General features: G+C 40.7%; 1 protein-coding gene across 1 annotated transcript in view; it reads right to left on the bottom strand.

The window, feature by feature from the left end:
* Nucleotides 1-8,892: 8,892 nt before the first annotated feature.
* Nucleotides 8,893-27,994, bottom strand: part of scara5 (scavenger receptor class A, member 5 (putative)) — a 76,487-nt gene continuing 57,385 nt past the window's right edge. The window contains exons 10-12 of the mRNA XM_071922449.2: nucleotides 27,087-27,152; nucleotides 16,291-16,479; nucleotides 8,893-9,058 (exon numbers count right to left, since the gene is read on the bottom strand). Coding sequence (XP_071778550.1) covers nucleotides 8,925-9,058; nucleotides 16,291-16,479; nucleotides 27,087-27,152 — 389 coding nt within the window. The 3' untranslated portion in view covers nucleotides 8,893-8,924. The remainder of the gene's footprint in view (nucleotides 9,059-16,290; nucleotides 16,480-27,086; nucleotides 27,153-27,994) is intronic.

Here is a 27,994-nt window from a genome sequence, read left to right as displayed (position 1 = left end):
TTTACGTACCTGACAGTATGTACGGACGCCGCGGAGGAACAAACTGAACGGAGTATCAATGCGGTTGGGATAATACAGGACAGTAATGCACCACATACAGTTCAGTATATTTACATGTATTAAATACTTAATATGACTTTCTAATTGGATACATTGAAAATAGCAGTTAAAGTGACTATATTAAGGTTTTAAAACTGTCTTTTACAAGTGTAATACGGCTTCGTACCAGCAGGGGTCAGTCGCGTTATAGGACAGTTATGCAAAATAAACCTAGGCAATTATGACCGTCTCTTTTTGGGATGCCTCGTGTGTGTGTGTGTGTGTGTGTGTGTGTGTGTGTGTGTGTGTGTGTGTGTGTGTGTCCCCACATTCCTTTTGGCCTGTATTTCCACCTATGATTGCAATCCTACAGAATTGTGTGTGCTCATTTGTTTTGGAGGTTTCTTTGACATTTTATAAGTGCATTACAGGAACCCCTTTATATTAAAGGCATTTTAAACATCATTACATCAATGTCAAATTAATTGTAATACCTTTGTATAATTACCATAAACAAATGAGACCATAGTGGAGATGATTGGCAGCCTGTCTCACACCAGTGGTATCTTTAGTGCTAGTGTTTCTCTAAATTAAAACCACATTTCTCATTATTCCCTTTGTTTCCTGCCACAAAGAGGATCTTTGCTTTGTAGGTCAAAGGTTTTGGCCTTACTTAAGAGGATCAACATGTTGGAAATGATTTTTCCATCTTCCTTTCCACCATCTGCCACTGCCAGAAACTCTGAAAGCTTTAGCTCTGTTTGCTCTGGAAGAACAGCGCCCTCTTCCTGTTTTGTGCCGTAAAGCAATCCAGCAGATTTCCCGCCAAATCCGAATCAGTCGCTCACGATGTAAAACGCAGCATGGAAGCCGGTAGAGTCTGCAAATTTTTTTGCCGATGGTTACATTTCATTGCTAACCTTGTGCCAGCTTCAGTGTTTTGTTATCATCCACACGCCTGGTTTTCTGGCTTGTGTGAACTTATGATGTGTTCATCAGATGGGAGACACACACACACACCCCTGCTTCCTTCTGGCTATGCGTTCATGTGGTTGAAAAAGTGGGTAATCCTGTAATAGAAAGTGGCGGTGATTATATGTGAGAGAGTATGAGTGTGGGTGACTTTGAGCACAGATTTGTGGTATTTCAATTATTGTGTTTGCCTCTTCTGTTCTCTTTTTTTCCCTTTCTTATTTTTAAATGTCAGGCGCTTGTCTGAAAGAATTTCCTCGTCGTGGATGGTAAAGCTGACCTCCACCTTTCACCATCCCACTTTTTGTTTCATCTACTTCAGCGTCCAGCAGATGGTCCCGTTCTGGACGCCTCATTGTACGGGAGGGATAACCGTTTCATTATGAGGAAGAGGAATGGGAATGTGGTTCGATGACAAATGGATGTGGATGGGAAGACTGGGACTATTGCTCTCTCTCTCTCTCCCCGGTCCTCGTTCGCCTGAAGGGAAATGAGCTAATGTTTTGTGGGCTCCGCTGCCACATGTTGTGGCAGGCCTTTATAGAATGAGGGGTGGGTTACTCTCTGGTCAGACCACAAAGAACCAGAGAGAGAGAGGGAGAGGGAGAGAGAGGGTGGGGTGACGACTGCCCAGCCTTAGTTATTGTCATAGTCAACTGAAGAACAAATACATCATTCCACGCTTGATTTCAATTACAAAAATAAGTGGAATATACTGTAAGTCTATAAGGTCATTTTTCATTTACTTGCAGGTTTATGCTCTATGACTATTTTTGAGTGTTGAACTATGGAAAGGGCAGTCTGTGTTAATATGTGGCATGTTGTTCTGACTGCAACATGTTCTGCTCCCCTGCTTGGAAACTTGGTCTAATGAAGGTTTTTTAGTATTTAGTACCATATTCAGGGTATCTGCAGGTTTCAGAAAGCCAAATGTAAGATTTTTTAAGACCTTTTTAATGCACCCTGGAATTGAACTGAAGACCAATTTAAAGAGCAAAAATAAAGAAACAAAGCTGGCAAAACTGAATGTAGCTAATGAAAGTTGTGAAACTATAAATGGGCAGAATAAGAAAAAGGACGATAAGAAATAAATTTTTAAGGGACATGAAGTCCAATTGTGTTTATTAAAACAGATGTAATGGAAACAAAAGCTGTTTGTCATATTGTATTAACCCTGTTCTGTAATAAAAGCAATACTACTGCCGGTCCCATTCACATCTTCATTACCACCTCGAACCTACTTACCACCCCAACTTGAATGTTAAGTATCTCTATCCAATGTCATATTTGTATCCAAATGAAACTTTAAATTATTTTTTTAATTGAATTGAATTTAAAAACAAACCTGCCATTACATGAAAGAAAAACAATTAACACATCTAACATCTGTATTTATGATATTCTAAACTTTTTAAAGCCGTGAATTTAGATAATTTTAAGATTTTTTAATTTATAAATTAATTTTGGACTCCTCTCTCCTGCATGTACAATACCAGAACAAAAACCTCTCTTTTTAGCTAGATCAGTCTTCAAAGCCAGTAAAAAGCCACATTTTAACAAGCACGCTAATAGACTCCAATAGATGGGTTAAGGGGAGGGGAGGGGGAAGGGAGGAGGAGGGGGGAGATCCTTCATATGGAGTTGATGCTGAGCAGAAGTGAACACTAGACCACAAAGAAGAGGGAGTACATGCAAAATAATGGGGCAGAGTATGTATCCCAGTCGTCTAAAGGGCATTTTGGGAAAGCTGCACTTACAGTTTATATGCGCTGATTACTGTAACTTCTTTCTTTCTTTCTTTCTTTCTTTCTATAATAATTAGGCTAACCCTATAGGTCTCTACACTCTGGAAATGGTCCTGACAGGATAAGAAGAGAATGAATAGAGCCAGTACAGTCATAAAGTTAATACTGAATATATTATATGTATAGAGACAGAGTCAAATACCATGCGTGACACATCTTTGCATCGCAGTATGTGCGAACACAAATGTTGTTGTCTGTCTCTATTTGTGTCTACCAATACAGTGGTTGTTTAAGTGGGGTTCGAGGACACTCAGGGGTCCTTGAGGGGGTTCCAGAGGTCTTTGAGGGGGTTCCGGGGGTTCTTGAGGGGGTTCTAGGCGTTCTTGAGGAGGTTCCGATGGTTCTTGAGGGGGTTCCAGGGGTTTTTTAGGGGGTTCCAGGGGTCTATTGAGGGGGTTCTAGAGGTCCTTGAGGGAGTTCTAGAGGTCTTTGAGGGGGTTCTAGAGGTCCTTGAGGGGGTTCCAGGCATTCTTGAGGGGGTTCCAGGGGCCCTTGAGGGGGTTCCAGAGGTCCTTGAGGAGGTTCCTGGGGTTCCAGAGGGGTTCTTGAGGGGTTTCAAGGGGGTTCTTGAGGGGATTCCAGCAAAACGAGGAGTAGTTTAATTTCACTATAATATAATTCAATAGAAATAATCCCAATTAGAGAATGTATAAGGAAGACTATTCTCATCATAGGTTTCATTCTCACCACTGTTATCTCCCCATGTACAGTGTAGACAGTGTAATTCAATACTAAATCAATGGCTAAAATCTTCCCTTATGGGTCACTGGGACTGAATCTGATCAAATGGGAGTCTGTGGCCCTCATCAGTGTTTTTTGTGGGTTCGTGACATGAAAACGTTTGGGAAGCCCTGCACTAACCCATCCATCCATCCAACCATCTGCATGTGTGTTATGGGAGTTCCACCTTACATACCTATGCATTTTACTGTACCCTTTGAAAAATAGCAAAGCCTTACCGTCCGGGAGGATAAGTGAAACCATGTTGACCTGAGTCACACCGGCTTACAGTCTTTGTTCTGACATGTGTGTTGGAGATCAGGTGATTTTCAGCCAATCAATTTCTATATCCGCTTTGCAGCATGTGGAAACATTCATACTTGTAATTGCTGTTCGGAGCTGTCAATCATGGGGCATACATGCACGGTGGTGTGCACACGTGAGCGCTAGTAATGTGCACAACACACACACACACACACACACACACACACACACATCCATGTGGACTTCCTCCCTCTCTCCTCACCTGCTCCGTTGACATCTGAGTTAACAAAGTGTCTGTTTTCAATTCCACTCTCTCTATTCTCCTCAATGTTATCAGGAATAACCAAGTCCACCTGTTTAAACAAATCTACACTTTATTATTTCAACAGTGCATATACAGCATTTAAGTGGTACAAACAAAACATATCAAGTAAAAAGTTTCATGTATTTTTTTTAAGCAAATGTGAAATACTGTATCAAGTATCTTCTTGACATAATCATGTTTGATTTACGCATTTATTTTGCATGATTTATGTTAAGTCCAGGCATAGCCTTTGTAGGTGTTATGACCAGCACAATGTAAAAAAGACATGTATATCTATACAGAACTGCTTAGAGCCATTTCCCCAAAGGAGCATAGTAAAGTCTTTGTAATCCAAATGACGTACCATCAAGTATACATTAAAAACCAATCAGACAACTTAAAAATCAATTCTGGGTAAGAAGTACATATTGAAGTGGTTAAGTGCACTTGAATTATTTTGCCTTGCAATGTGGAGTTCTCACTTTCAAAGGAACGGCATCAGGGTGCCTTGCATCTTCAAAGCAAGGGACCTTTCACATCCAAAGCATTTGAGTTATTTGACCCAATGAGGCCAAAGTATTGATCTGAGGTCAGGGGAACCCATCGCCAATCAGGAAATCACAATTTTATCTTGCTGATATGTGATAGGCTACTATTCCACCAGGAAGGAATACCGGTCAAAATGCATTTAGCTTTGCGAAACGGGTCAAATGGAGGGGACACTGCAAGCCAGTTGTAGGCCTTATTGTGATATTAACTGATAAATTTCTGATGTAGGCCTAATATAATCTAATCTCACTTCTCACAATCCACATATTTACCGTCAGATTAGAGTTTTAGCGTTACAAACATTACTTGGAAGCAGAGCTGCTCTGAAGGCAGAAATAATCTGATTGTTTGAGTTAAATCTTAATGGGCAGAGACAAAGAAGCGCAGTTTTTCTGGCTAAGTAACATTAGACTGAAGCCCAGTGAAAAAAACAAGAGGTAAGAGAGGAGGAAGCTAATATTATGAAGCCTAGCGCTCTGCTGCTAACCGAAATGTAGTCTAGCCAAACTAAATTAGCTAGTTAGCCTAGCTGACCTTCCAAGTTCAAAATAGCCATGTTGTATATAGCCTGTAGCTATCTAGGTAAGCTAGTTAGCTGCTGACCTTTCAAGATCAGACCATTGTCATGAATAAATGTATAAATTGTCATTTATATTTCTTATTTAAATTTTGACCAGAGTTCCTTCTTTTCCACTCAAGTTTGCCAGTTAGCTAACTTGTGCTCCAAAAAACTGTTTGTTTTTTTGCCTCCGCCTATTGAGGTTTAACTCATCCAATACAATTTCTGCCTCCAGAGCAGCTCTGCCTCCAAAAAATGTTTAACAAAAGCTCCAATCTGCGGGTAATGGACTAAGATAATGAGAAGTGAGATCAGCGCAGACCAACCAGAGCAACCACTTGCTAAGTAAACACTGCATTCAGATTGTCAAAAAAGTGACCATTTCCATCCCTTGTGACATTTCCTTTGCTTCTATCATAGACCTTTCTTGATAAGTAAAAGAGGAAATGGAAAAAAGTTCATAAACCATCTCTCTTTAATGGCAGAGACAAGCTTGAAACAGAACAGCAAGGACCACTGCCATATCTTCACAGCTGTATTGTATTATATGGGTCTCTATATTGCTATCAAAACAACCTATTGTTCTACATTGTTTTTTTGTATCATTTGCATTGTACTGATATTGACACTGTCACTGTGGGATACTGTACACTCAGAGGCTTCTAACAAAGATTGTGTACTTCAACTACAACAGAATACATATTTCTACAAAACCTGTGTAAATACATGTCTGTTTTCTGAGAAAATTTTTCAGAGGAATGTCAATCGATAATATTTTGTTTGCCACACTGCTGAAAAGAGGGTCTTTGTTTTAGTCAAAGAGGAGATGACGAATAAGGAGAGTGAAAATATACCGATGGAGTACTGGGTGTTATCTTTGGCTGTTGTTGTAGAAAGGGAGAGCTTTTCTGTAGCAACTCTATAGGCAAACTCCCGAGTGTGACACCTCCACAAGACGAATGAGAGATATCAGGACCATAAACAAAAGCCTGGCCGCTACTCAGCCATACTGTCAGCTGCACTCTGCTAATGCAGAGAAAAATAGCTCAGATATTGTACAAATATGTGTTTGGGTGGGTGTGTTCTACAGTATTACACTCTATCATGGGCTTGCGTACAGGTGTTTCAAACACAGTCTATAGCCTTGGAAATTATTTCTTTGTTCCATTATGCTCAACTTATTTCTTGCCATTCATTCTATTCAGTATGTTTACCTCATGGCATACTGAACAAATGCACTACTGGACATACAGGGGCAACCATACTGTATGCCGCAGTGCTAATACATTGAATGTATATAGATACGGATGGAAAAGGAGTGTTATGCATAGTCTGCATATATCTTGCACTATATAAAATATATAAAATATATATAAATTTCCTGCCAATGACTGCAGCGTCTCAATTATGGGGATGGGATGCTCTTCTCTGTTGCAGCCCACTGTGTGATTTAGGCTGATGAGATGGCTGTATTGTTACATAAAAATCTTGCCTAGCGCAGCTTTAAGAGTTTATGATAACAGACATTATGCATATGCACATGTGCATTTTTTATAGCAATAATAATACGCAACTTACGACTGGGATGCATTAGGCCAAAGGGGCAGCCAAGTAGCATTAGCATTACCAAAGTCCCCATAGTCACTTTAAAGAATATCCTCAAGAGTATTACTCCTTTTATACAATGGTTTCCAATGCATGTGAACTGTCTGAAAAGTATTCTTCAGAGGTACTGTATATAAGTAAGAATAAAAAACGAGATAACAGATTGCTATAGCTAACAACAAGATTGCTAACTAGCTTCCTGGTTACCAAAAGAGTTGTCATTGCCATGCCTTATAGGAACTGTAAACTTCAAATCAAACACAAATTGAGCACAAGCTATTGAATGAATTATGCTTGTCAACTTTTAATGCTAATGCAGAAAATGTATAAGGGAAAACTCTTTACTCACCCACCATCCCCTGTTAAATTTGAATAAATCCCGCCTATTATATACATTTCTGCTTGCATTTCTTATGAGATACCTCAGTCCACTGAGTCTGTTTTATCACTCCATTCTCTCTCTCTGTTTCCACACTCTCTATCCCTTTACTTTCTGCAATTTGTCTTCTCCCGTGGTCAGAGTCATGGTTTCCATACATAAACCTGAGCATCAGCCTCGACAACCACCCCTGCACTTGGCCATGAGGTAGAAACAGTCATCTCTTGCTGCGTTGCCACGAAAAGCCAAATTCCCCTCCAAAAAAGTTGTTCCCTCTCACACGGAGACAAGGACACAAGGTCTCAAAAGGACAACATACATACAGTGAATGCTGTGCAGAAAGGCAAGTGTGTTTTTGTTTAAACTAGGACAAAACACATAAGAGAAATTTCAGCACAGATAATAGTGGCAAAGGGAATTCAACTATGGCTTTCAGGGGAGAATTCATACTTGAGGTTTCAGAGTTTGCCAACTTTTGGAGTGCGCTAAATGATGTTTCCCCTCTAAACCCTTCTTCAAATATATAACACGATTGGGTACAGAGAAAGGTTACTGCCTTTACTGTATTGCGATCTGGGACTCGATGTCTCCCGTTGGCTGAGGTCTGCGAAGGAGAAGTGAGCGAGGGCACATGGGAGGTACCAGCTTTTTTGGAATTGACTGCAGCCATAAAGATTAAGGCCCGCTGAGAGAGGCATAAAACTCTGAAGCAAAGCTTGTCCATTGTGGTTGGTTCGGTGTGTATGCGTACGCGCGTATGCGGTAACGCTGTAACAACCCAACTTCTGGCTCTGCGGACAGAGACACTAAACGCTGACAGACCCACAGTTATAAATCGTACGGGGCAGAGGTCCATGCATCCATCTGTTTATACTCATCTGTTCTCTCTTCTTCCTAATCGCTTCATCCGTCAACAAACGAACCAACTGTAGTGACTGATAACCTTTACCAAAACCTTTGTTAGTCACCGAATCTTTTTTCATTTCCATTTTCTTTTTAAAAGTGTTAAGCAATGGTTGAGCCTGCTATATGAATAGGCAAAAACTGTGGTATGTTTAGCATCATTCATACAATAATACTGTGGAGAGCAGCTGCCCGCAAATGAAAGATCAGTTTCTCAAAGTAATAGTCTTGCCAGTTTCTTTACGTGGGCGTATCGGACCAGCTCCTCAACAAGCTGACAAATGAAAGGTACTCCGGGATGAAGTTGTCCCTAACTGACTGAGGATCAGTTCCCCCCGCCTTTGAGGTTAAGACAGCAAAACTGACCCTAGACTAGCTTCTGAGGGCAACTTCACCCTACTCCTGAAGGACAGGTGACCTCTCTGGTTCAGTCTGAAGCAGGTTGAGTCCCATCGTGCAATCATGCCGCCAGCTCATCTGGTGTGGATTGTAAATGGAAAAATGTTGTTGGTCAAAGAGTTCGAAATGACAACACCTGTCGTGGTACACCTGTATTTAAAAAGGCCTCAAGATTTAGCCATGTGGTTAAAATAGTCACGTGTTTAGTAGTAAACTTCTGAAAAGTTCAGCAGATTTGATGGACGAGACGGTGGGGTGGCGCTTCTTGCAGGTAAAAAAAGGCAGCGTACCGCTAATATGACACCCATGGGTCAAGTGGTAGGTAACAATCCGGCTCAAGACGTCGTGCGCCTTGTAGCTTGTTAGGGTGGGAGGCACTGTTTGAGGAGACGCTCGACTGGTGCAACAGTGTCGGGATGGCGAAGGTTAGGTGGTGCAGGTCACGCCGGCGTCCTCCACGTGGCCGCAGTTGGTTTTGCCCCAGCCAGAGAACTTGCACTCGTGGATGGTGTCTTCGTTCCCTGTGCAGGCCACGTCGTCCATCCAGATCAGACCAGTACCTGGACAGAGAGAGAGAGAAAGAAGGAGAGAAGGGGTGTGAGGGGAACGAGCAAGAGAGAGAAAGAGATTGATCAGTGTTTGCTGTTCGTGAATTTCCGCTTCAAAACCCTTGAAGAGCCTTGTGGGAACTCATCGTGTTGCAATGAAAACCAACAAATTCTTTGCACAAATGACAAGGAAACAGTTGATGTTTGTGTCGTTTGTCTTTTAGAGCCTGCATCCACATACATAGGCGTCAATATGGCATGTCATGGTGTGGCACTTGCTACACCTTAGTCTATGTGCGATCAATAATGGAGAGCAAAGATCAAGCAAACTGGACATCGTTCCTAAGATCACTGTTCCCTCTAATGGCTCATTCATGCCTCACAGGAAGTAATGGAGTGCACTTGATAAAAATTACGCAATTGCAGCCAAAACCTTAGAACGACTAAGCGCATTGGCTGCCGTTGGGGATTGCGTGCGAGGTTGAACCCCAGCTGAAGTCTGAAACGAACCTGACGCAGATACATGAACGCGCCTCCATCCACGATTGGCTGAATGAAGAGAAATCAAAACCACTGGGCGGTATTTTGTGGCAAATTATAATAGATGCAGGGACTTCAGTGAATCGACGCCCCTGTCCACATAGATCAGACCCTGAAGTCTAAAGAAGCGTAAATCATTAGGAGAAGACAGAGCTTGTCTATGTAAAAGAGTTGTGTCACTGAGGCTGCAACAATTCCCAATGCTTGTTGATAAGATAATACTGTATCCGGTAACAAATACACAATTCCAGCTGGTAAGCAGAGCTTTTGGCAGTATGGTTTAGCTATAAACTTCAGTTCCTGATAGTAAAAACTAAATCACTGGAGGATTCAGAAAGTCCCAGACCCTTCAATTTTGAAACAGTTTTAGATAGTGGAGGAGATTGTCCTCAGCTGTGGGGGAATAAGAGTCTGTTAGAGTAACATTTGGTTGTGCTCAGACTCTGACACTCCGATGTAAAGATTCAGGATTCAAGAGTTTATTCCCCATAGGAGAAAAGTGGGGCCTACTCAATGCTAATGCTGTTATAGCAGCATCTGGAGTCTTGTAACTGGGGAGATATGTTATGGTGCTAGGAGGAAGATAGCTGACCGAGAGAGAGATGAAGAGAAAGTTTCAGAGTAGTGTACTTACAAGGTATTAGTCTAATCAATTGTTGTTTTTTGTTCAGTGGATTCATTCATTCGCATTGTATCTCTGTTGCTACACAGACACTCACTACTTCTGCATAGATTATTGATAGTGAGTGGGAGAGAAGCTCATTACACAGATTTTACTGTATTGGATAAACCAGCAGGATCATGGGGCCAAACCTATGCAACTCTGAACCAAACAAAGCAAAGACCACTCCTTACTGAATCTGCCACAATTCATATTCACTCAGGCTCTGTTTGCTATGTTTTCCAAGCACTAAGACAGCCTCTTAATCCTTCACTCTATTTTCCAATTCCAGCTGGCAAAAATTTCAAGACGACTGAAGAGTAAATTATCGCCGCATTAGACCCGTTTGAAAAAGGAGAATGTAGCAGTTGACATCTCATTGTTCGGGGTAGATGATGTGAATTTAGGGATGACGGGAACAATACAGTCAACCCTGTTTTTTATTTCTCATGAGAGAAGAGTCCATTGTCTGTACTTTTCGTTTGATTTTACTAGCCAGTTAACTGGGAAAAATAAGAGACAGACAAGACGCAACCTAATAGGTCGCAACCTAATAGCAATAATGGCAATGGAAAACTGTACTAAGCATTGCTACCTTCAAGTGCTCATCGTGAGCTCCTATTTCCAAGGTTAGGAAGTCATAAAAAAAGAGGTTTTGGTTGAAAATAATAGCAAAATGGACCCTTTGACAAAAGTAGTTTTATGTGGCTGCCATTTCATTTCTTGATTTTATTAAATCAAGCGGCACTTTGTCATGTAACTGACATGTAACTGATGTTTTGTTATTAATTTATTATATGGCTTCCATGGCTTCGCCCTCGAAAACGTCACACATGAAGCATCACGTTAGTTCAGGCAGGACACGGACATCATGCGTGCCTGTCATCTACCAGCTGATCACCACGCACACCAATCACAATCCATTCTCATAACAAGGCGGTCTATTTAAATGGCCATTTTAATTGCTGGTGTTATTGACTTTTCTTACATGCAACAGGGTGTTTGCGAATATACGGTGGGAAATTAAATTGAATTTGAATAACTACCGCTAACTAAACAAACCACTACTTCCCTCATTTCTAACACAGACAATGGATTCTCAGTTTAGATTACAGGCGATCTGTAGTCCCGCCCTGTTTCAACCTCTAAACCAATTAAATCATCAATGGGCGGGATTACAGGTTCGCTAAACCAATGAAATCATCAATGGGCGGGATTACAGGTTCGATCTGTAGCCCCGCCCCGTTCCGCAGGCTGCAGCTGGGTATGCTTGGATTTCATCGCAAGCAATGACGTCACGCGCCAATAACGATGCCGGGAGATGTAGTTCCCATTGCTCCACTTCACCTAAGATGAGAATTTGCATTGAATATTTGCTCTCATCATGGTACAAGCATGCATCATTATGGCTGGCTGGCTGAGCTCCAATTTGGATTCAGTGTTGCTGTGTATTTAAGCATAATGCTGACATGCTGCTGGTTAGCTGGGCTTGTAAGCTGTAACTACAATTGCTTGTTGTTTTACATGGGTCAGAGATAATTAAATGCAGCTAATTTTAGTGAGAAGCAATTTTGTTTTGGGGTATTTATTGCGCTCCACAAATAATCTCTCCCCTATATTCGACTGGAATCTTGATATTGTCTCAGCTCAAAGCCATGACTGCATATAGCTTAATTGATACATATTGCTGTTGTCAATAAATTGCATATGACATAAGAGATGCTGCATAAGGTGGTTGACTGGGTTCACTTATACTGACTCTATTATATATTTCCCTTGTTTCTAGACTCTGCAGCTTGCATTATATCTTGCCTACGATTCACTGGACCAACCTTAGGTTCATCTAATTGCAGAATGACCTCTTACAGGAGGCATGCTTGTATCTCTTCTCTGTAAGTCTAACTTCCAACTTAACAGAGGTCAGCAACAGGCTGTTGCTTCACATGGATTACTCACATAACAGTAGAATGACCTATCAGGATGCATGCTTGTATCCTCGTGTAGGCTCTTCTGGTGCCACTGCTTGAGGTCTGCAACAAGCTTGTTGCTACACATTGATCTTTCTATTACTGATCAGCCGGTAACTTACTAAGAATCGGCTGCACCAGTTATGTTTGGCATATGGTTCTGTGGTTTGGGGGATTTGCATGGCGCCCCGCTATACCTTCAGCATGCTTGCTGAGTAAGCAGGGCGCTGCTAGAGCAGAGCCATTATCGCCAAACATAAATGTATTACCATTTGTTGTAATAAGTGGGTTTATCTTGTGACTAAAGTGTTCCTGACTGAACTTAGCAACTTGGGTATCATGGAAAATTCCCGTTTTCCAGTTGTGCTTACCACTTTGTTCTTGTACACTCAAGCAAATGCTATATTTCCGACAGCAGACAATGGCATCATATTATCACTATAAAGCCATGCTCCTCACAAATAAATTCACAGGTTTGAAATGTCCAAAGCAGTCTATTAAAATGATAACAGCGAGAGAATTATGGCGCGATTCTCTTGAGGCAAAGTGAGATTTATGGCGTACAAACCCCATTTTCCTTGGCATAACTCACTTCACTGGCAAATCAAACCGTCTAAGTTTCCTTTGGAAGCACATTTGAAGAAAGTTCACAAAAGCACAAACACGAGACATGGGCCCGATGTATAGACAGATATCAGAAAAGCTTGACGAATCATACAAAGGAAACATGTTTTTAAAAACTCCACACTGTGCTTACTTTATACAGCACATTCTTTTACTGATGTAAGTGTTTTATGTTGTGTTGTTCCATTACGTTTATGAGGAAGAAGGCTTTTTCTTGCCTTACAGAAACAAGACCAGATCCCTTACTCTAGCCCTTGAACTTTACAACCATCAGTAGTGAGAAGAACTGGAGCATGTGTGTGTGTGTGTGTGACTGTGAGTAATATGTTCCCTCAGAGTACCGGCCAGGGTTTGAGAACTGGTGTGTTTCCAGTTCTGCCTGTTTCGACCCGGCCTGTTTTCTACCACATTAAAACCGCAACTGGAGCATCCAACTAGGGTTCAAGACAGCCAATATGAGTTTTTGAAGACCGATACATGCAATATATTTAAATTTGACCATTCTCATGCCAAAAATGTTCAGAAAACTACAAGTATTCAGTGTTTTCCCCAGAATTGTATTCTTGTCAAGGCGGAAAAGCCTCTGAAAGAGCATTTAGATCATCATGGGACACTAAAAATCTCCATTGAAAGCCAGACTAATGAAATTCTTGGTGGGTTAGCAGCTCCGCAGATTTATTTGGTCAGAAAATAACATATTCATACATACTTGTGTGATCAAAATGGCGCATTAGAAGGCTGATATCTGATTTTAATAAAAGGCCAGTATCGCCAAACTGATATATGAGTCTAACTCTACTTCTAACATTCCCGGTTGGACTGACAACCTAACATAACAAAGAGCAACAGGCAGGAACTTTGACATCTTGAAAGCAGCGTGAAACACAATGCGCACATGTCTCGCACAGGACGGAAAGGAGGTGTGCACGGGGAGCGTGCACATGGGGCCGGGGCGGTAGCCAGGTTCCAGTGTTGTTGTACATGAACCCCAGCTGTTCCTCTGGGCCTCCCGGGGGTTTACTTTAATGGACACGGACCTTTAAACCGTTCACTCTGCATCTCAACACACGTTTATTGCGCTGTTTACAGGCCGCGCTCCGTCCGCTCTCACCGAATTTATGACACATTGCAAATGTTTTTCGCAAATATGTTTTCGAACATCAACACATTGGCAACGTCCAGGGAGAGCTTAAAGAGGAGAAAAAGATTCAGTTTAACAGGCTGGTTTTGTGGACTGAAAGGCTGCTTGTTTAAGCTGCTTGCAAGTCCCAAATGAGCCATATTTTATAGAAATGCTGAAAATGTACCAAAAACAAATTGTCCAATTAAAGTCAGCCAATCCCGGAGTCTGTTGAAGCACACTTTTTCTATCTTCTGTCACTGATTCTCCTGCGTCTCCTCGCTGATTATGGGGCCAGACAAACGGGAGATGGAAGTAATGATTCACCTATGCAAACTAAACTGAAATGGGCTACTATTCCATTCACTGGAATTCCCCTGTAAGAAACTGAGCTTACAAGACTGAGCTGCACGAACAACGGGTTAACACTAGAGAAGAAAGAACCCAACATGCATTTGATGGACAGGAACGTGCAGGAGGTGGAAGTTCAAGCACAACATTTTCACAATATATCATGGTACGGTTAAAATTCCTATTAAACCAGCTTTGGAAACTGTTTTGAACTGATATCAGAAAGCTATTTAGGTCCTGATTTTGCAAAAATGATGCAGGTAGCAGCTATGGACGACTACGGACGTCTACTCTACTTTCATTTTTTAACAATAGAAGTCTTGATAAGAAGTCTTCATGAGGTGCTGGACCAAAAACAAAAACTATAAGAAATAAATGCAAACTATAAGAGATCTATAAGAGATGTTCATCACCAACTGCAAGTGCAAATTGCGTCAGTTGTAAGACTAATTCAACATGGCTGCGCCCTCAAGCACCTTTATAATTGGAATATTCTCTGATGTGCGAATTGGGTGCAATCTTGATTTTCATGGCCTTGTCTACAAAAAATATTATATGGACAAAATAATGATATTTACATACAACTTACATATACATGACAGGCACAAAGAGTCTTTGTTTTTTGACCAGCGCTATCAGGCTGCTTTCCACTCATTACACACAGGTTAGTAAAAAGCATGGTTTTCTGATTTGGTCATTTTAGTGATAAAACATGCTCTTCCCTGTGCAAACCTGTAATGAGTCTGGGCCTGGGTTCAAAGACATTATGAATGAGAAAAAAAGTGAACAACCCAGCAAAACACTCATTTGAATTCCAGATTGTTTTCAACTGTTGCTAAATTGAATCCTGTGAATAACTGTGGCATGCAAACTAGACTGCCAACAGCGATGATGTTAGTCACTGCTGATGTCTGGAGTTTGTCCCCTGGAACCAAGGAGTGTTTTCACCAATTTTCCAGACTTATTGGTAACAACTCTGCCTGGACCGAGGCTGTGAATGATGTAATTGTGATTGGTGAATGAATTGAAAGCAAGAGAGTGAGAGAGAAAAGCATAAGAGAGAGAGAGAGAGAGAGAGATGGATATGACCTCTGAGACTCTTACTTGACGACATCTGGCTCACATGACTTTCCCTATAAAAACGTAATATTAATCCCTGCAGCATTTTGGAGCACTTCCATCCACTTACATCAGACAATTTCACCATGGGTACGTGCTGCTGGCAGACAGACAAAAGCTCAGATTTCTTGCTGTGATTGAGATGTCATTGATTTTATTCAAGACATGGCCACTGATCTCTAAAGAATGAGCAGCCCAATGCTTAAAACCTGGATATGTATCAGAATTGTCACAGTGTTAGTACTGAGGTGTATTAAACAAGCCGTTGGAGTGGGAACTAAGATGCCATGCCATTACCTGAAACTGACCATGATATTCAAAGCGTAGTATGAATCGTGAACCCCATATCGCATATCAAATTGTATCTTGAGATAAACATATCGTCCCATCCCTATAAATTGAATAGTAATTGAAAAGTATATATATATATATATATATATATATATATATATATATATATATATATATATATATATAAATAAAATGTATTATTATTATTATTAAAAGTGGTTCAAAAAGGACTATTCGTACACTGGATTAGAGCTCTTCTCTTAATGAGCTCCTTTCTGATGAAGACCTTAAACAAAACAACACTGTCAGGTTTTGCCTGACGAAGACCGTAGGGTCACAATGCAGAGCAAAGACCAAGCAAAAGTAGCCAGAAATCTATTTGGAAGCCATATCTAAAGAAAAGAAATAGCATCAGTGGAGCATTCAAGACAACATTCCCTCTAATCTAATAGTTTGATGACTAATCACATTGACTTTGGCTGCAAATGATATTAGATACCAGGACTTTGCCATAGCTTAGGGTTTAGTGAATTTTGTGTGTGTATGTGTGTGTGTGTCTATCCTCTCCTACCCTGTCCGAAGCGTCCAGTCTTGTGAACCTCGGCGGCCCCTCGGTATCCCAGCATCCTACAGACCACGTCTCCGTCCTTTTTATCCCAGACGTCGTCGCACACCGTCCCCCAACGCCGCTCGTGGTGAACCTCCACACGACCCTCGTGGGGACCCGACCCGTTCACCAGCCGCACCAGGGTCTCGTCCACTGGAACACACACACATGAAAGTCTGTATGCAAATATACATATGAATTGGCACAGACACTCATATCCAAATAACCACATACACATCATTTGTGTACTTGCATTTGTTTGCAGGAAAAATGTTTTGTGCATCTATTGAAACTTCCATGCATACATGAAAATGCTCCAGTGAAGAGCATCATAAACAATCATGTTCATAAGTATGCACAAAAGTATTCATCACTTATGCCAACATCATTATATTGAGGAAACACATGGCTTTTTTTCGAGCCAGTATTTACTGGCATGACTTTGAACTCATGCTAAGTAGATTATTTTTCTTGAGAGTGTTTATGAGTTTAATGAAGCCTTGTAAATCTTAACCAAAACGAAAACAAACTTCGATGAATAGGCTGCTTTCAACATACTGTAGTAAAAATTTTCCATAAACCACGGAAATTGTCTTTGATTCTACGAGAAAGAATAAATAAAATTACACCGTGAGTTGAGGGACTTTTTCTTCCTTCCTCTTTTTGAACTGCTTTGTAAAAAAGTAGGGCGGTTCGTCGACTTGGCGATTGAAGTTCTGTCCAAAAGTAATTTTTCAGTGATTGCTGACCATCATTTGAGCATCATGACATATAGTCTGGCAATAGTCTGACAGCGTGCTGGTGGAAGGGTTTTGAAATTCATAACTTCCTTCGCTGGAACATCAACATATGCATCTGCAAGCTTTTATCCACTCACCTTATTAGGAAGCTAAAAACAAGCAGCTGTATATGGATGCCAAGGACAGGAGAGGAGAGGAGATGAGAAGAGGCAAAAAGAGGAGATGAGAAGAGATGAGAAGAGATGAAGAGAGACATGAGAAGAGATGAGAAGAGATGAGAAGAGATGAAGAGAGACATGAGAAGAGATGAGAAGATATGAGCAGAGGAGATGAGAAGAGATGAAAAGATGACAAGAGATGAGACAAGAAGAGATGAGAGACATCATGAGAATAGATGAGAAGATATGAGAAGAGGAAAGACGAGGAGATGAGAAGAGATGAAGAGGCAAGAAGAGAAGAGATGAGAAGAGACGAAAAGAGATGAGAAAAGAAGAGATGCGATGAGAAGAGATGAAAAGATATGAGACAAGAGATGAGATGAGAATAGATGAGATGAGAAGACACAAGATGAGATGAGAAGAGATGAAAAGAGTTTAGACAAGAAGAAATTAAGAGAAGACATAAGAAAAGTGGAGATTAGAAGAGATGAGATAAGAAAAGATGAAATGAGATGAAATGAGATGAAATAAGATGAGAAAAGATAAGAAGAGATGAGAAAATAGATGAAAAGAAATGAGATGAGAGGTAAGAAAAAGATGAGATAAGATGCAATACTGATTTGATTGATTTGATTGATTGCTTGATTGATGCCCAGCCCTCATGGGCTACAAGACACTTTTTTCCAATGAGATGAGATGCGATGAGATGAGATAAGAGAAGAGAAGAGAAGAGAAGAGAAGAGAAGAGAAGAGAAGAGAAGAGAAGAGAAGAGAAGAGAAGAGAAGACGAGACAAGATTTCGGGAAGACGTAACAGAAACTGAAACGTTGGGGATGTTTAGGATGTCCGGGAACTGAGAAGTTTAGTGAGCGGTTAGATGTGCAGCAGATGCTTGGGCCCAGGTCAGGTCTAGCCTGGCTTGACTTGACACAGCATGGCACGGCACGGCCCGGCCCGTCTCAGGGCCATGTGGCCGGCCGCTCTGCTGATGAGAAGCAGCTGTTGGACTGGATGGAGTCAGTAAGCGATTACTATAGGCTGAACAAACTTCTCTCCGCTCAGTGAAAAACCTCTGGCAGCGAGAAGCTTCGATGCTGCTGGTGTTGCGTTAGCTGCAGGCGCTGAGGTCCAACAGCTGCTTAAGTCCGAGTTTAAATCCCTGCTACACAGAAAGGGCCATTTAGGTGCTAATACTTCTTGGGACTATGAGTATTTGATCTGCATGTATTTGGTATTGATGGATCAACATTCTCGGTGGTGTTTCACTACCAAAGAAATTTTCTACTCTTCTACTGCTAATAGGGATGGGACGATATATCGAAATTGACTATATCGCGATACAAAAATGTGACAATACGTATCGTGGGGCAGAAAAATGACTTGCGATATTAGCTCCATTTTATTCTGCTGTAGTAATCACAAATGAGACGCTTGACCATCACAATTTCACAAGCTCTCCATCCAAATTACATTATTTGCACTTTGTAATGACATTTTTAAATTGTTGTTTACATTCTAGCAAGTCAATGCCATCGCTAGAAAGATTTGTGGCTGAGAAATAAACACAATTCTGCACAGTCATACTTTGTTGTCATTGAACTTTTATTTATTACATCGTATCGTGGTTGTATTGAATCGTGAACCTCATATCGCGTATCGAATTGTATCGTGGGATATATGGCATATCGTCCCATCCCTAATTTTTACAGTCTTTGGTGTGACCCAGATTGCTGGAGTTTGGGTTACAGTGTCTTGCTGAGGAGCACTATGCTCATCCTAGAGGCTCTTCATAGAATCAGGATGAGGTGTGTGTGTAGTAGTAGTTATAGGAGTCACAGTAGTAGACGAGAGAAAGTTTCATGGATCCACTACAATACATCTCGTATTCCTGAAACTATGCAGCAGCTGTACTCATATAAATGACTTGATTTATCACCTTGCGGGACGCATAGAGGAAATGAGAAGGAGACGTAAACACACACACACACACACACACACACACACACACACACACACATATACACACAAAACACAAGTTCAGCTCCAGTATTTTGGACGGCTGGTCGGTGTTAAGATATGCGCGCTGACTGAGACACTGATGACAAAGTACTGGAGAGTAAGGCCAGACACATTATCTAGACAGGATATTAGCCTCATCAGACCATCATAAATTTTAACTGTGTACCATTTACCTCTCATTATACAGCAAAGTACTCGGTACTCACTAGCCCATCATAATTTAATATCTACCATAACATTATACTGTCATATCTGCCACAGATATTCGTATCATATCCTCATAACACACCGACAGCAGAAATTAGATCTATTTTTCAACCTCCTGCGGTATGCTGCTCTTTTTTTCAGACAGTACTGGAAAGATAGGGAGGAAAGAGGGGAAAGAAAAAGGTGTCAGCATAAGTGTATGATCGGTTTTGAACTGGGGATGAGCAGTTGAATCCTCAATTACATGAAATGGATGTTGAAATGATGTAAAAATGATGTAAAAATACACTAAGGGTTAACAGTCCCTTTTAAAAATAGTTCTGATCTTGATGGGTGGTGAAGTCAGTTCGGTTGAAACTGAGTAAACTGTATGACAGGTTCATCGAAACGAAGTTTGCATGAAGATGGAGAGCTCTGCCTTAAAAACGCCACAGTGATTAACACTCTTTTTGAGGAGAACTCCTGTTCTAAACGAGATGCTGTACCAACCAAAATCCACTGTGAAGCATTAAGCACCAACAGCATTGTTTTCCTTCACAAGAACTAGGCTCAAACGTAGGAAAATAGGGCTGATTTTTTTCATTTCTGAAGACAACAGGACATCTAATAGGCCTTGTGCATTTACTGGAATTCAGAAACAGTACAGGTATAGCACAGTACAGGGCCACCTACTGTACACAAGGTACAGTAGGTGGCCCTCATAAAGCACTACAACTATACCATTCCTCTCAAGGTCCCAGCTAATCAGCACCAGTTGGGTTAAACCGCAACGATCTAGAACTGGTTCCTTTTGTGCCCCTAAAACCCCAAAACTCAACATCTACAGATGGGAATCCCAACTAAATGTCCAATTGTGGTAAATGTGCAATGAGCTGTGAGGTCTGTATGTGTGTGTGTGTGTGTGTGTGTGCACATGCTAGGATTTGACTGATATGGATTTTTGAATATAGATTGAAGCTGCCGAAAGCCAATATTTGTACCGATATTGCTTATTGTTAAAATCGATCATTTTCATGCCAAAAAAATCCCAAAAAGTTGGAAGTATTCAGTGTTTCCCCCAGAATTTTATTCTTGGAAAACATATTGCATTATACAATATATATGTAATCAAACTGCATCATATCCATCATATCACTGACTGTCTGATATCTGATTTTTAATAAAAGCCGATTCTCAGCCCCATATATCGGTCTGACCCTAGTGTGCACATGCATGAATATCCCCGGAGACTTGATTCAACACTTTCTCACATCTGTCTCTCTCTCTCTCTATCTCTCCTCTCTCAGCCCTTCATTCCTTCCCTCGCTCCAAAGTGCCTGAGGCTCCCCACCGTGCAAACGAAAGACTCTTGGGAGCAGAGGAGGAGGAAGGAGAGGAGAGGAAAGGCTCTGTATGAAGGCAGCATGCGTAGATGTTAGTCCTGGGGAATAATCAGAACCATACAACCATAGTTCACAGGCATTCATATCTCTGCCATGGAGAACCTGGACTATGATATATGTGAATTATGCTGAATTATGTTCTCTCTGGTGGAAGTGCGCTTGATTTATCTTGCCAGAAAATCAGGTAGTAATCAGGCGGATGCATGACTAGAGAGTTAAGGTAAATCAATCACTTTATTCTACTACAATATAGCCCAAGGCTGTTGGATGGCTGGGGAGCTTTAACACTGCAATTTCTCAAAGATAGAGACAAGGGTTGGACCAAGAGAATACTAGTTCCTGCTCCAAGAGCCTTAGATAGCCACAAAATGAGACATCAAAGCTACACCTACTCTTACAAAATGAATCCTTGCACAAAATTAAATTATGGTACTTTTTTAAATGGTAGTCAGTAAGATGAGTCATTGGTTGAGAAAATGTCAACACTTTTAAATGACACATGATGATTTGGATTTAGCAAAATGGATCTATAGAATAGAACTTTTCATTTATTCACAAAAGGAAGCATGCATTGACAAACACTCAGAAGACATGTACATTCAAGCAAGTTAGTATGTATACAGGCACAAATGTAAGTACATGCACACACATGTGCACGCACACACACACACACACACACACACACACACACACACACACACACACACACATACAGGGTATCTGCAGGTTTAAGAAAGCAAAATTTAAGACTTTTTAAGACCTTTATAACGCTACATGGAATTTAATTTAAACCATTTTAAAAACCCAAATAGATGAACAGAGATGGCAAAACCAGCCTATTTCTGATTGGGCATAGATGATAAAAGTTGTGTCCAACATCATATTGTATTAACTCAGTTCTGTGTGGGTCTGAACGTGCATGTGGGTCAAAGTTACTGTGAATTATAAGAGCAAATTAAGTAACACAAAATAAGAAAATAAAACCAATATTACTGCTGGTCCCATTCACATCTTTTGGTGAAACAACGCAATTAATGGCATTTTCTCATTTCATTTGCACTAGTTTCCAACTCTGCCTTGACTAAATATCACTAAATGTCAACAACCTGTCAATACCACTTTCTAATTTCATATTTGCATGGTAAGTATAGATAGTTTAAGACTTTTTCAAACTTTTTAAGGAGCGGTAGATACCCTGACATACAAACGCACTCTCAGACAAACAAAAGCATGCGCAAATACAAACACACCCACAGAAAGAAGAGCAAGCAACAGAAAATAATACTTCTTTGAGAAATGATGCAAAAAGACAAATCCAGCAGGGAGCCTGGTCTCTAATTGATCCTGTCTCTCCACAGTCTGACAGTTTTCACATTCACTTCAGACAGCCAGCAAAGCGCTCCACACTGAAACCAGAAACACTCCCTAATTTGGACATACTGCTCTGAAAAACCTGACCTGTACCCCTTCTGTAAAAGTGGAGAAATTAATGTGAAATGCATGTGAAATGATGACTGTTTCTGTCCAGAGACAACTAGATGAATGAGCTCCAAGTGTTGGTCGTCGTCCAAGTGGTTCAGGCCTCGCAGGCCAGCGGCGCTACAGCATCATATTGTCAATACCTGAAGAAGGCCAGAACGCTGAGTGATATTACTAATGTTTATCTGGCAGGCGGGGAGGATCTGGACCGGACTGGACTGGGCTGGACTGCATGGCATCAGGACAACAGCTAACTAGCTCAGTCTGTTCATAACACGTTCCCCTGGAAAGTCAGATTTTCTTTTCTTTCGCATTGTTTGCCATTCTGGTCTTTTCTACTCTGTTTTGTTTGGATCCTTTCTTTGTTTCTTTTTTGGGGTTTTCTGTATTTGTTTGTTTCTAATTTGGCTTTTGGCCGCTGTACATGCAAACTCAAATTTTGGCATGCATACGAGCATATTCTAGAATCAAAGTACAACATAAATCGACTTCACCGAGTTCCCAAATGGCTAAAGAGCGTGTGTGTGTGTGTGTGTATATGCCCAATCAGAGTTAGATTAGATTAAATTAAACTTTAATGAACCCTGTGGGGAAATGGAGTGATTGCAAAAGAAAAGAGTAAGAGGATACAGTAAAGAAAAAAGGATACGTATAAGAATAGAACAAATGTGGGGTATTAAACATAATACAACCGACAATTACAACACTAGAATGTAGTATAGTAGAACTATAAGCATGAAAAGTAGGAAAATATATTAATTACAGCGTGTATGCAGGGTCTGCAAGATAACAACAGTAGAAGAAGTATGAAAAATATATATAATAAATATAAATGGTATGCAAAATGCATAAATCTGTAGCTGCCTGCCTTTACTTCGCAATATGCAACTCTCATTCTGTCCCTGGTGCTGGAGGGTTGACACCAAATAGAGCCGATAGCTTCTAGTGGGTCTCCACATGAAAGAATAACAGTATATTTTCACGAGCCGGAGTCCCAGGGCGAAAGTAAAATTCTCATTAGTGTCCGAGGCTGAAAACATTTAAGAACCCCCCGCTGCACCCTGTTAGGATCCCTGTAGCTGGAGCGCTCCGCTGTAAAAACAACCTGTCAGACCTTAAACCCACTACACTTTCTGCTGCACCCAAGGGATTCACTATCAAACTGTCAGTGCCTCCGCTCTGACAGTGTGTGTGTGTGTGTGTATGCATCACCTTCAGTCTCGCTAGCTATATTTCCATTCAAATGTCAAGGGAAAATTACACAAAATTTTGAAATGTTCCCAAATGAAATGCAATGCAAAAATGGCTTTAAAAATTGATTAGTATTGGGCAAGCTGCTGTTCTTTAGTGTCAGCTAATGTTGGACATATTTCATGCTTTTATCCGAAAATGAAGACAAAGAAATGCACTGAGTGATATTCTAATGATATTCTATACTAACGGTCATACAACCGCAATGGAGACTTGTACATGGGAGAAGCAGCATGCACAAATGCATTTCTATTGCAATTTATTATTAACAAAAAACAAGCAAGCATAAAAACTTTTTTGTTATATTGAGGAAATTGCAAGTTTTTAAGACATTGTCCCATTGGCCAACTTACTTGTGAGAGAAAATAGACACCAAAATCATCCATGTGTACCTGGTAGATCATTAGCTCTGCTGCTCCATGCTTTATCGTACACTATGTTGAGTGATGGTAGACTCCATGCTAACACTTTAGCGTACACTATGTTGTGTGATAGTTGGCGACTAGCAATATCTCAAAAACGAGAAAATGAGAACCTGTAGCAGCTATCAAATCTTTGATGCTCTATATCTCACAACTGCACTCTAACCAGAACCTTATAATTCCAAGCTCAGAAAATGGTAAGTAATTTAAATGATGTACAGCGATTTATGATAGTTTTGTGTAGTAGAAATGTGCAGGAAATATGACATAAAAATAACATACTAGTTTGAACTAGCAGCTACTACTTTCCCTGTTTACTAAGGAAGTGAAGGTAGTGGGCGATAGAGACTGTGTACAGCTAAAAATAACTGCACAGCGGATGAATACGTGGTTCCTCACCTGAAATAGTTCCAAAAATAAACCACTAACAACATTTTATTACTAAAAGGTCTGTCTTCTTACCTTGAATAATGCTAGTTGCCTACTATCACTCAACAGAGTTTATGCTAAAGTGTTAGCATGTAGCACAAGAGCCAATGATCTACTGGGACACATGGATGATTTTGGTGTCTGTGTTCTCATCACTTAAGTTCCTTGTGGCTGATGTCTATCTTTCAATTTTTACTTCTCCATCCCTTTCCCTCTCTTTTCTCTCTTCAAGTGTGTGTTGCCTGTGGCCGCATAGAAGAAACTTTACTGTGAACTGAATGAACATCAGTCCAGATAAGGAAGAAGGAAATGTCCCAAAACAGACCAAAGGCCTCTCTCTCTCTCTCACACACACACACGCACGCACGCACGCACACACACACACACACACACACACACACACACAGAAATCATCTGCAATCTGGGGTCCATTTAGTTGCTTTTCTGGGAAATACTCATACAGGTTTTTCGCTGAGGCTTTGAAGAGAGTAAAAGAGAATCTGAGCCGCGCACTCTGTCGGTGACACAAAGTCCTGTATGGCCAGATTCAGTTTGTGTTAACACCCAGCATGTGTCCACGCACTGGCACTTTCCCACAGACAAAACATCAGTAGTCCAGGGTCACTCTGCTGCTTGTGCTGGGAAATGCTCATACAGGTATGTTCTGCATGCTTTGAAGAGTAAAAGGATCTGAGTCATGCATCATACATCATAAGTCAGCCGCACTGGGCTTGTGACAGAAAGTCCACGACACAGGGATTCAATATTTCTAACACCCAGCAGCATGTGGTCTCTCTCTCACACACACACACACACACTCCAAAACACCAAACCTCAATCCCTTGTAAATGATGATTTGCGAGTGGAGAAGCGAGCTTTCCCGCTGCTCTAATGGGGGCAGAAATGGGATTCAGATGGTCGAGGGCTTGTCATTTTCACATGAACGCCACTCCATATCTCATCGCATGAAAACGGGTGATGATGATGATAATGATGTAACAGAGGAAGAATAACATTTGTGGCCACGGGGGAAAAGAAATGACGGTGGTTTTATTTTATTTTCCTCCACCTGACAGCAGATTGGTGGGTTTTTTATTGGGTATCATCTTACCACTACGAGTTCACACACACACACACACACACGATGGTTTTGAAATCCTTTTGATGTACAGTAAGCCATGTGGTTACTCATTGTGCAGCAGATCTACTGATCCTTTAAACTTCCCATGGCTCTGTGTATATATCAGGAGGGGCAGAGATACATTAGGCCCATAAACTCCTTAGCCCATAAATTCTGTATCACCGACTGTCAGTTTCAGCTCATATCCATTAATATCTGTGCCTGTAGATTATAGAAATAATACCAAGGAGTGCATTCTTCACTGTTATTATGCAGCAAGCAACATAGCAACAACATAGCATTGGCCTTTGCCCACTAAGTGTGGGCTTGTTGTAGCTTTACTGTATACTCCAAACGGAATAAAGAGGATTAAATCAGTCAGTAAGCAGTAAACATTGGCATTGCTCTTAAAATATCACTATCAAAATTTCTATTGGAGCCAAAAATCTGTCTCAACAGCTCAACAAAGCTACTCAGTCCAGTCCTACATTTTGTACAGTTTCAGTTTGATGACAGAAAAGAAAGATATCTGCCATTGGTTCAGATCGGTCTGGTTTCTGTCAAAATGTATATGAGACTTCAGGAAAAAGCAGCTCAGAAGGCCTCTGTCTTTTCATATCTGTGAGCAGAGCTGAGCAGACCTGGGTAAAAATCTATATCAATATGGTTTGATTATTTGTGTCTCATTTCAAAAGTATTGTTCTAACTTTACTTATTACTCCTTGGCAGCAGTAATTCAAAAATGAGAATAACTCTGTTTTCTCTCCTAAGAATGATCAGGGAAACCACACTGATGTTCAGTGTTCTTGTCCTTTGGCTTGATAAAATCAAAGTAGTGGGAATACTTCCATCTGGAGAAAGTCAACTTTTCAACAACAAATTATGATGAAAATTAATCCAGGTGATGGGGATAATCCTAGATTTTGGATTTTGCATTTTTTATTGTTATTGCAATATTATAACAATGAAATAGTAATTCTTTACACTCCTCATCACTGGGGAAAGTGATAATATTACTGTAGCACTGCACAACACTTTTGGAATCAAGCACCCTGCATGTTTATCCAGATGTATTTGACAACCAGTCTGCAGGTCTGGAGCTAAACTCTATGCTTGCTGTGATCAAGTCTATAAAACACTTCATTTCCATCTTTGATGTTCTGGCAGACCCTGTTCACTACTGTTTAATGGTATGGGATTTACTGACTGTGTTTACTAGTCTGTGTGTATGTGTGTGTGTGGTGAAAGCTTCCAGCTACTGATGTCAGTAGTACAGCCTAATGAAGTCACTAGACCAAAAGAGAAACTTGGCGTTTCAGAGCATTCCACGCATTATGTTAAAAAGTGTTGAGAAATAGGTGTCAAAAATCTCTCTCTCCAGCTCCTAGTGAAAACCTACTGGCAAGTCACATGCTTCATTTAACAAGATACATCAAAATTATATACAAGTGTCTGAGGAAGACTGAAAAATCGTCCCCTCTTCTATATTTTGGACCGAATACTGCCAATCCTTTCTCCCCTCCATCAGCAGCTGTTCAAATGTCCTCTCTCACCTGTTTTCTCTCCTCGGTCTCCTCGGTCGCCCTTCTCTCCCTTCATCCCTCTGTCTCCTCTATCACCTATAAAGGAAAGAACAGACAGACCAACAGAATGAAAAGCATATAGACGTAACAGGAGCAGCAATAAAATCCAATAAAAGTGTCAGAAAAGACTTCCTCCTATTTCACTCACGACTAGTGAAAGACTGATATGGGTTTTTGAAGGCCAATACTGATAGCTGATATTTTGTGCTGATATTCAGAATCTTTACATTTGGCCATTCTCTTGACAAAAAAATCCAAGTAATTACAGTAACACCATATTTGGATAGTCCAATGTTGATACTCAACTATCAGATGACAAAAAGAAGATGTTCAACAAAGGGTCAAATGCCTATTTGCTGCATTTTTACAGACTATGTAACCCTAACACTGACCTTTGCCTAACCCTATACCTAACCCTAATCCTAGTTTAACCCCAGAAACTGAATATCTATAGACTACTTTTCACACTATTGTGAGTATATCCAATTTTAAATAAGCGGCCAATACTGGCAGACCCACATATCAGCTTAACCCTACTCATAACCAAAACTCAGATTCATCCCAGTGCAACCACAGACACACACACACATGTACACACACTAAAAATGGGATCATGGTTAGCGCACTGAGGCTTACCCGCCTCACTGATAATATACTACTGAGGATAAGAGGGGTGATCAACCAATAGTTAGAGTAACCTAACCCCGAAAAGTGTGCACACGTGTGCGATTGAAGTTGAGCGCAGAAGCCTAGAAATAGCCTAAACACCCGGAGAGAAAAAAAAAAGCTCAACCATCCACAAGTTTAATATTTCAACATTACCTCGCCCTCCCCTCCATTAACTCTTAACTCCTGTGTAATCTTTGGAAATTAAGATC

This window comes from Centroberyx gerrardi, chromosome 18, assembly GCF_048128805.1.
Source record: "Centroberyx gerrardi isolate f3 chromosome 18, fCenGer3.hap1.cur.20231027, whole genome shotgun sequence".
NCBI lineage: Eukaryota > Metazoa > Chordata > Actinopteri > Beryciformes > Berycidae > Centroberyx > Centroberyx gerrardi.
Note: the sequence above shows the minus strand (reverse complement) of the source record. Positions and strands in the feature narration are given on the sequence as shown.